The sequence below is a fragment of the Anoplophora glabripennis genome, unplaced genomic scaffold (assembly GCF_000390285.2).
Source record: "Anoplophora glabripennis isolate ALB-LARVAE unplaced genomic scaffold, Agla_2.0 scaffold18, whole genome shotgun sequence".
NCBI lineage: Eukaryota > Metazoa > Arthropoda > Insecta > Coleoptera > Cerambycidae > Anoplophora > Anoplophora glabripennis.
The window spans coordinates 2512670-2522899 of NW_019416221.1; the positions used below are offsets into that span (position 1 = coordinate 2512670).

Sequence of the window (10230 nt, forward strand, 5' to 3'; positions counted from 1 at the left end):
AAATTTCATTCAATCATTCTAAGGAGCAATGGAAATATATTAGGTAAGGAGTATTCTAGTTTACAAAATAATATTTTGTTCCTTGGAATGATTGAATGAAATTTTGGGTTTGTTTGGGTTTGGCTGTATTGTAACGCAAATCTAATATTTTTTGCATCTAAATAGTGTTTCTCAGCTGAAAATTTGACAGCAATATTCATAAGATGTGCGACTCTTTTTAAATTGGATAGAAATTCATAAAGATACTATTATTTAAATAAAAAAATTCTTTGCAACAAAAAATAGCATTGATAAAATAATTTTTAAATAATTTTTATAAGAACACGAAAATAAATAAAAACGTTTGTTATAATTGTTTATAAATAGACAACGTTTAATTATTTATTTTAAACACCTATTCATAATTAAAAAGTATTCAAATTAATTTATAATAAGTAAAAAGAGAGTAGACAGTGACAAAAATCAATACATACTTATAATGATTTATAAAGAATTTTTTTTTTTAATTTTCAAAAATCAAAAAAAAAATAGTAATTATGGAGGGCCCACGACCGGACCGGTCCTAAAAGTTGTTAAAAGAATAGTAGTTTGGAATAAAATATTTTCACAAAAATCGAAAAATACACACTTTCAAAAATACGATTTAAAATTTCAAACTCAAAAATCTTAATCAAAAACACTGAATATATTTTTTTATTTTTATCTGTAAAGGCCATCTAAAAACAAAGATTTTTATAAAAAAAAGTTTTAATTTGGACCATTATTAAGAAAGTTATGATCAAAAAGCCAAAAAAGAGCGTTTTTTTTGAAATTTTTATAACTTTTGAACAAAGTAATCAAAATAATCTCACAGTTTACCAGAAAGGATTTTTTGAGGGGTACTAAAAAATATAAAAAAATTAAGGAAATCGAAAATTTGAATTTTTCGAACCGTCCGATTTGGCGTGGAATGCCCCATATATACCTCATTATATTCAACCTCATTATATTCAACTTAATGCAAATGATTATCTGATTTTCTGATTTAACAGGTATGGTATACCTAATTATGCGGGTATTATAATTATACAAAACATCGTGTGTATTCTCAAGAAAGGCTCGCTTCGTTCGTTAATTTATTCTTGGAAGGTATTTAACCCTAGTTAGTATAGCCATTAGCCACGTATAGCTTTTGAATTTTTTCTGAGATTATGCTAATTAATCTGGAAACTCGATAACCTTCAAGAGATGCTTGTCCCCCCATTCCTGCCATGAATAAATATAACCATTTGCACATCACTTGTACATTATTTGCTGTGAATTCATGAAAACATCTTCGCGGCTCAACATGTTGCGCTCCAAATTTTTGCTATGTCTGGCCTTGATGACCTCACTCTTCGCCGGTACTTACCAGGAACAGAAGGACGTTGTGGTACTAGCGAAAGACATGAAATTCAAGTTACACAGCGGTGATCAGATGCCCTTGGTTGGATGTATGTATTTTTTCTCAATTTTGGATTAAGTAAACATTTTTTTGGTCCTGCTATATTTTAAAAAAAGTGTAAACATAACCTAACAATTTTATACAGGTGGAACTTATCAAGTTAGGGGTCCAACTCTTATTAGAGACGTTCTTGATAGGTCTTTCACAGCTGGATATCGCATGATAGGTAAAATAAATATTTAAAATAGTTTTTTTTTCTTGGGATATCGTTTTTAAATACTTGTAGATAGTGCTGCTGTGTATGGAAATGAGAAAGATATTGGAGTTGCACTGAAGGAACTTCTGCCTAAACATAATCTAAAGCGCGAAGACATTTTTATTACAACAAAACTATGTAAGTATTTACTTTTTTTGCACTACACGGCTACTTAATGTTATAATTTTTTTAGCTCCTGATGATCAAGGAGACAAAGCTTATGCTGCTTTGGAGAACTCGCTCAGAAACTTGGATTGCGGATACATAGATTTGTATTTGATTCACTGGCCTGGAATGCACGGTGTTAATGCCTCGAAAGAGGAAAATTCAATCGCAAGGGACCTCAGCTGGCAGCATATGGTGAAGGGGGTGAAGAATGGCTTAGTTAGAAACATCGGCGTGTCAAATTATAACGTTCGTCACTTGACTGAGTTGTTGAATAACAACCATGGCATCAAGCCTGCAGTAAATCAGGTGAGGAGATAAATTTTATTAATTAAACTTGACAAATCTTTGGTATACGTATACCAGAACGGTGTGTTTATTTTTTTTGTGTCTATTATTTTCGCAAATTTCATGGCTGCAGTGGTAAAACTTTCATGAAAACAATGTAATATGACTCTGCTGTTTCGTTGTGTCGTATCACGGTCATAAAATTATATATTTTTTTCTGAAATCCATGGCCATAGATGTTATCTAATATTCTGCGTGAAGTGCCAACCGATTATCTATTGTTGTACAAATTATAGGCATTACCGGTATTGTCAGGAAATAATAATTTTAATAATCACATTTAAAGGCTTACAGGTCTATTTTTAATCAAAGGGAAGGTCAACAAATTGTTATGGGTAGATGCACCCGAGCTGAAATCCATTTTGGTTTAATGTAAACAAAAAAAAAACAATAAAAGTTAACTAAAGTCTCACGCAAAGTTAGTGGACGGGCCGTTTTATTTTTTAATGGGCACCAAAAAACCGTTATATTGCGAAACATTTTTAATTCAAATCTGTATTTAAGTTATATCTATCGATTTTGTTGTAAACGTTTTTGTAATATGCAGAGTCACTCTTCATACATAGATAAACTTTATTTGTTTCATGGCATTTTATTGATGTTAAACAGATTTTCTGACCTTTTACTTTCTATCAGCAAGAGGTGATTGGCAAAATGTTAAATATTGTATAATATAAATATTAATATTATCAATTTATACCAATAACATATTAAGAAATATAAAATATATTCCAAATTATTTTTATGCACTTTTATTTTTTCTTTAAAAAACCACTTGTGTTGAAATTTGTGTGGTATTAAAAATAAGATAACTGAAATTTCCGGTTTTGGTTTAAACAAACGTTCATTATATTTAAATTATGTTTATTCGACCAAGACTTTTTCTGATATTTACCGTTTATGCATCGATTTAACCATTTTCGTTAATCTGATCATTATCGGATCAAGTGATTAACGTTGCAATTTCAAGGGCAAATACTTTCAAATATAAAATTATATACTCTTCACAGTTGTAAACAAAGCAGTACTTTATGAAAGGAGGTAAAAAAAAAAACAAGGAAGCGTGCTTAGAATAAAATTAACTGTATTGTACTTAGTAGAAAAAAAAAACAAAACAAATGAGTACCTAGTTCCTCTTCAATCGTGATTTCAAGGATTTTTTTACTTCCTAGCGATGTATTTTGTATTTAACATGGATATTGTTAATTAAATCTGTAATGTTTAGTTTAAAATTGTAAATAAATCCATTCTAGGAAAGGTCGAGGTGAAAATTTCTTATCGACAAATAAGGATTGGTTTTACGTTTGCTAGTCATGTAAACAATTTATTTTCATTTCTTTTGTTTTGAATTTTTTATTAGTGTTTATCGAAGTATTTTGTTTACGTATTATATATTACATTAAATCATAACATGTTGTTCACAATGTCTTTTTTTTTAATTGTTATTCATAATTACGAGCATGTTCTAATAAACTTCCATCAATTAATTAGCAGCCGTGATCGTTACATAAAATTTCCACTGGTTCCCCATCTAGTTGGTGATATGTTTCAAGCCATCTGAGGTCAAGGTCATTTATTCCCCCAGGTCATGTAATATTACATATTATTTATATAGCAGATATCATCGTGGTTAATTTGTAATAACAACAAATTTACTTTATCAATTAAGTCTTGAATAATAGACATTATTATTCGGGAACATAAAATATGCAATAAAAACAGTTCACTTAGAAAAACCCAAGTTCTCGTTATTTTAAATAGCTTCTGCTTATAACTTTATAATTAACGAAGCAATCGAGGAGATCCAAGTAAAGTACGTTCATAGGTATAAGAGAATTATTACCCACCAGACCGTAAGACAAGTAGGGGTCTAATTACGTCTACACAGAATAGTATATCAATAATTTATTTTTATATGGCTAGGTACTGAGATGACAGTTTAACTTAAATTACATATATTTTCTTTAACCGAACTCGGATCAAAAGAGGTAGTGCTTCCCTTAAATCTGTGATTGTACTTTACTAATTGGGAACGAAAAAGAAAGAAAATCTAACACGATACGAGTCTTGTAACTTTAAAACCATAAGTGTGACTTTTGAGGTAAATCTAACGTTAACAAGTCCCAACCGAGATATAGCCCAAAATTCGTGAGATTTCAGACTTTCTTTTGACAGATTCACTCTAATTGCAGTTGTATGTGAACGGAATTCCAGTAGCCCCCTAAATCTCGAAGAGCACTCTATTGCGAACTATTTGATGTGTCGTTTACCAAAACCAGTCACTCCTTTCATAAATTACACTAAAACAGATGACCTGGTTTGTTATTCAGCCACTTTTTTTTTGTAACTCGCTTTTCTCTGTAAGGTGGAATGGCATCCCCACTATCACCAACCCGCACTTTTGGAACTGTGCAGAAAAGAGGGTGTTTTACTCCAAGCCTATTCATCCTTGGGTGGTAGCGATAATAAAGAGCTCTTAGACGACTCGAAAGTCAAGGAAATCGCGACGAAACTAGGCAAAAGCCCTGCACAGGTAAGATAGAGTCTCGATATTGATCACACACAAAAAAATTGAGGCGAGTCACTTTACATGTGTGAATCGCAGGTACTGTTACGTTGGGCCCTGCAACAGAACATTGGCATCATCCCCAAGGCTAGATCTCAGAAACACATTGACGAGAACATCGATCTCAACTTCACCATCCCCGAGGAGGACATGAAGACATTGAGTAGCTTCCCTCAGAAGAAATACGCTTGGGACCCGGATACTATTGCTTAATCGATTCAAAGTCGTTCCTTATTTTTAATCGTACTTTAATTCTTTTTTATTAAGCTTTTGTTTATTAATTTGTATTTGTTTACACGTAGATAGTTTATCGTCTTCATTTATAATGGAGGTAGATCAGGAGTTTCACGATAAAGTAGCAGCGTTGTGTCTGAAACGTTTTGAAACTTTGCCTAAGTCGGGGAAACCCAAAATGAACGAGTGGACTGTTCTCTCTGGAGTTGTACTGGAATTCGAAGGCAATTTGAGTGTTGTAGCTCTGGGAACAGGCTCGAAATGTATTGGAAAAACTAAATTGTCACCCCGCGGGGATATCTTGAACGATTCACATGCCGAAATTATCTGTAGGAGGTCATTGTTACGATTTTTACTCGATCGAATGAAAAACGGGGCTGCATTTCTGCATTTCAGTAACTCGTCTAAGAAATATAGTGTCTCGGAAGGGGTTAGGTTTCACTTTTTCACAACTCACGTACCTTGCGGGGATGCGTCGATTTTCCTGAAGGAAGACGTCGAAGATTTTGGCGAAATACTCGGGAGCTGTATAAAAGACGTTTCCGATGAATATGAAGTGCCAAGGAAGATTGCTAAGGTTGGTGAGGAAAGCGATATCTTCCGGACTGGCGCGAAGTGTCTGGAGCAAGATGAAAGGCAGGATTTGAAGGGGGCGGGGTGCGGTTATCATGTACTGGGAGCGATTCGCACAAAACCAGGTAATTTTTTTATAGAATTTTCTTAATTATTTGCTTAGTTTAAAAGATGGGTATCAAACATGAAAATAAACAATAAATTTTGTTCACACAGATATTTAACAATGAAGACGCACAAACATATAACTTGCATTACACACGACACTATATTTTCTCTTTATCGTAGTAACTGAGGAATAAACCTAAAATCCGAAAAAATATCAAAATCGGTTTAACCACCTCCATCTCCTATTTTTAACGGTACATTAGTTTCGGTGTGAAACTTATTTATTTCCAGGCAGAGGTGACCCAACGCTATCCATCTCCTGCAGCGACAAACTGTCACGGTGGTGCCATCTCGGCGTCCAAGGCGCTTTACTGTCCCTTCTGCTCGAACGACCGATATACTTTTCCACGTTCACCATTGCAGCTAAAATGCCGTTTTCTAAAGACACTTTAGAAAGAGCCCTCTACGACAGGGTGGGATCGGTCAAGTTAAAACATCCGTACACTCAACAAAAACTGATTGTAGGACAGGCCGTACTCCCGTTTGATTTGGCGAAGGACGCTGCGAAGCGGCCCAGCGATTGTAGCATATCGTGGTGCGACGTCAAAGAAAGAAGGTTGGTTAGTTGCTTGTGTTGGATTTTGCGTTTGAAATTTTGATTTGTTTTTTTGGTTGCAGTTTGGAAATCGCTGTCGAAGGCAAACGGCAGGGAGTTACAAAAAAGAACCTCAACGCCCCTTCCGCTAGGTTGAAAATCTGCAAATTGGAACTGTTTAGGAGTTTTATGGAAGTTTGCGAGTTACGCCACATAAATTTCAGTCGTAATTGTGATATAAAAACTTTTAATTATAAGGAAGTTAAGGAGTTAGCTGCAGATTATAATGAATGTTGGGAATTGCTTAAGGAAAGTTTCAAAGTTTGGACAAATAAAGATGTAAATTTGTTGCACTTTTCTATTAAATAAGACGATTTTATTTTTCTTATTTGTTTTATTTATACTATACCCCTAAAATAATTTTTTAAGTATATATTTTATTAATAAGGTCTTGTACGGTTTGTCATTGTTCATCGTAAACGAATTATTAACAACGATGATGCTAAGTTTTAGGGACTTTTAGTTAACAATACCAGTCGTGCAATCCTGGTTGCCTAAGCTCAGCAGTCACGAAAACATTTATGACGTCAGTATACGTAAACTTATAAAGTTAGTGACTAATAGTTGCCTAAAATAAAAATTAAAGACGATATATCTAAATATTATTAATAAAAAAAAAAATGCATACCCAACATCGAAATCATTAAATAATGTACTCTCACAAAGAAATACATTTTATTCTTGGTCCCAAAGTATAAGCTATGTTTAACATCACCTTTGATGAAGACGAACATGTAAATATAGCCGCGATAGATCTTAGCTATTTCTGCATTTTGAGGATTGAGTTTTTATGTAAAATAACGAAATTTGAATTCTAAATTTTTTGAATTTTCACCCCCAAGAACGGCAGTGACAACGTTTTCAAAAAAATGGCGATGTTTCGCATGGTACTAGCTACATCCTGGACAGATTTACCTTCGCGCAACTCACTCGGTTTCAAAAATAAAATACCTATGTACGTTTTCAGCCACGAAATTTGAATAGTTCTACATTTTTCGAATTTTCACCCCCAAGATTATGTAAAATAACGAAATTTGAATAATTCTACATTTTTCGAATTTTCACCCCCAAGAACGGCAGTGACAACATTTTCAAAAAAATGGCGATGTTTCGCATGGTACTAGCTACATCCTGGACAGATTTACCTTCGCGCAACTCACTCGGTTTCAAAAATACAATACCTATGTACGTTTTCAGCCACGAAATTTGAATAATTCTACATTTTTCGAATTTTCACCCCCAAGATTATGTAAAATAACGAAATTTGAATAATTCTACATTTTTCGAATTTTCACCCCCAAGAACGGCAGTGACAACATTTTCAAAAAAATGGCGATGTTTCGCATGGTACTAGCTACATCCTGGACAGATTTACCTTCGCGCAACTCACTCGGTTTCAAAAATACAATACCTATGTACGTTTTCAGCCACGAAATTTGAATAATTCTACATTTTTCGAATTTTCACCCCCAAGAACGGCAGTGACAACATTTTCAAAAAAATGGCGATGTTTCGCATGGTACTAGCTACATCCTGGACAGATTTACTTTCGCGCAACTCACTCGGTTTCAAAAATACAATACCTATGTACGTTTTCAGCCACGAAATTTGAATAATTCTATATTTTTCGAATTTTCACCCCCAAGAACGGCAGTGACAACATTTTCAAAAAAATGGCGATGTTTCGCATGGTACTAGCTACATCCTGGACAGATTTACTTTCGCGCAACTCACTCGGTTTCAAAAATACAATACCTATGTACGTTTTCAGCCACGAAATTTGAATAATTCTACATTTTTCGAATTTTCACCCCCAAGATTATGTAAAATAACGAAATTTGAATTCTAAATTTTTCGAATTTTCACCCCCAAGAACGGCAGTGACAACATTTTCAAAAAAATGGCCCTAATAAATGGAAATAATAAATATTAATTATAAAATTAAATTCTGAGAGACTAGCAAAAGTGTGTTTACAATATACTTTGATTAATTTGAATTGTTATTTTACCTAAACAATATTTACAATAAAAAATAAAATAAACCAATAGAATATGTTTTTTCCTCAGTAAGTATGAAACTATGAACAAACAACTGTGTTATGAATAAAATTTATCATTTTATTGCATAAATAAAACAGTACAGTAAGGGTAAGCTGCTACAAAAAAAAATATAATATACTTAACACAATTATTTTAAAATTGCTTAGTGACGCCACTGACTGCTGAATAGAAGAATATCACGAGTTGATTTGGTTTCTCCAAGGTATGTAACACAAAATACGCTCAGAGTGTACTTTGTGTTACATAACCCATAAACATACGAAAAACAAAATGAAACCATTTCCATTTCCCTCCATATCCCACTGTAATTACGAGAAAATAGTCATTATCTAAGTGAAAATGTGGGTGAATAGGCTTGCGTGTCCCATTGGCGTACTAAAAAATCATTTATTATTAAAAACTACTAACACAAATCAATTATTATCAATACTTGCACGATTTTATTGGGTATTTTATGGAAACCGTAGCCCACATTCTTGTAATTTAAATAAAATATACCTATATAGGTCAAACTAGAACGATTTTTGTTGATATTTATTCACACACACACGAGAAAGTAATTAACGTAAAGGCAAATTCAAAATTTGAACCAATTTTTCCTCCAATTAAAAATATTTTTATACACTGATAAAACAGTATATTTACAGTAATTAGATGAATTTGAATTCCATCTTTATTAAGAATAAGAGTTTTATATACCTCATTATCATTTTATACATATACCTCATTACCATATACCCGTAATGGTAAATTCAGTAAATTTTCAAAAACGTTCTGATCTATATACAAAGTATTGTTCATGATTAGGCGATCCTGAAAATTTCAACTCAATCCGTTGAGCGGTTTTCAAACTATATGATTTTTAAAATGCGAATATTTGTCACAGCCGTGGCAATGCAATGACGTCACCGCATGGGACGGTCAGTCGGTTTGGCACTACTTCCAGATGAGTTTCTGCATTCTACAGAATATTTTAACGTTTGTGCATAGTAAATTTAAAAAAAGGAAGCAAGTTTAGTAAAAGCAAATTCTTCTAATTTGCCAGAAGTAGGTTTCTTAATGGTTATGGATTTTTTTTTTAATAAAGTAGGTACGTTTGTAACGAAAGTGTTGATGTTTTTGTACAATAAAATAAATAATGGAAAACAAATGTATAGTGTTTCTAGAAGATACAAACGTATTTGTTACATATGTACCTAAATTATGTAGGGTAGTTTTGTTGCTTTCAAAATAAGTCATTTTTCAAATAAAAAATATTAAAAAAACAAATCAAAGTAGAGACTAATAGACTATTGATTTTAGATCCGCACGACAGTATTACGGGGACATTATTATTTTCTTAGGCGTCTTCACACTAGCGTTCTCTGACACTGGGAACAATACAATATTTGTAATTTTTTTCTGTTCTGTGTCTTCCATATTGCTAACAAAATTCGGTATCTTAACGTAGTCAATCGAAATTTAATAGGCTAATGAAACTTGACTACCCGAACCCGACTTACTACAATACACGCAAGCATGCGTATCGGTTTCCCATGCGGTGACGTCACACGTCAATTGATACTCAGCGCACCAGTTTATGATTTTTTTTAGATGACTTGTAGGCGACATAAAATTCAAATTTTTTGCAGAGAACCTTAAAATTGCAATATCTTTCCGTTAAGCAAATAAAAAAATTGATGAATGTAATTGTAATAAATTTTCAAATATTGTACGAAAGTTATTATATAATTTGTTGCTGTCACGATTTCAGGAACAATTGCATGCATTTTTACGACAAACGTCCCCTCCGTGTAAATTCATATTTCTTTCAGTGTATCTTAGTGTAACACATACGTATG

General features: G+C 32.9%; 2 protein-coding genes across 3 annotated transcripts; both read left to right on the forward strand.

Annotated features, from left to right (window-relative positions):
• The first annotated feature begins 1267 nt into the window (after window positions 1-1267).
• On the forward strand, window positions 1268-5019 carry LOC108908297 (glyoxal reductase-like). The gene is made up of 6 exons (XM_018712314.1): window positions 1268-1472; window positions 1569-1649; window positions 1710-1817; window positions 1873-2153; window positions 4558-4725; window positions 4798-5019. The coding sequence occupies exons 1-6, from the start codon at window positions 1304-1306 to the stop codon at window positions 4969-4971; spliced, it is 981 nt and encodes a 326-aa protein (XP_018567830.1). The 5' UTR covers window positions 1268-1303; the 3' UTR covers window positions 4972-5019.
• Window positions 5020-5067: 48 nt separating this feature from the next.
• LOC108908296 (tRNA-specific adenosine deaminase 1) lies at window positions 5068-6652 on the forward strand. Of its 2 annotated transcripts, none has more exons than XM_018712312.2 (3): window positions 5068-5690; window positions 5965-6289; window positions 6352-6652. In XM_018712312.2, the coding sequence occupies exons 1-3, from the start codon at window positions 5084-5086 to the stop codon at window positions 6635-6637; spliced, it is 1218 nt and encodes a 405-aa protein (XP_018567828.1). In that variant the 5' UTR covers window positions 5068-5083; the 3' UTR covers window positions 6638-6652. The 2 variants fall into 2 exon arrangements, with proteins under 2 accessions (XP_018567828.1, XP_018567829.1); XM_018712313.2 differs by having other exon boundaries at window positions 5965-6293; window positions 6352-6476.
• The last annotated feature ends 3578 nt before the right edge of the window (window positions 6653-10230 follow it).

Coding starts and splice junctions, on each gene's coding strand:
- LOC108908297 (XM_018712314.1), top strand. CDS start 1,304: ATGAAAACATCTTCGCGGCTCAACATGTTGCGCTCCAAATTTTTGCTA. Junction 1,473..1,568: donor TCAGATGCCCTTGGTTGGAT/GTATGTATTTTT, acceptor AATTTTATACAG/GTGGAACTTATCAAGTTAGG. Junction 1,650..1,709: donor AGCTGGATATCGCATGATAG/GTAAAATAAATA, acceptor AAATACTTGTAG/ATAGTGCTGCTGTGTATGGA.
- LOC108908296 (XM_018712312.2), top strand. CDS start 5,084: ATGGAGGTAGATCAGGAGTTTCACGATAAAGTAGCAGCGTTGTGTCTG. Junction 5,691..5,964: donor AGCGATTCGCACAAAACCAG/GTAATTTTTTTA, acceptor ATTTATTTCCAG/GCAGAGGTGACCCAACGCTA. Junction 6,290..6,351: donor TGCGACGTCAAAGAAAGAAG/GTTGGTTAGTTG, acceptor TTTTGGTTGCAG/TTTGGAAATCGCTGTCGAAG.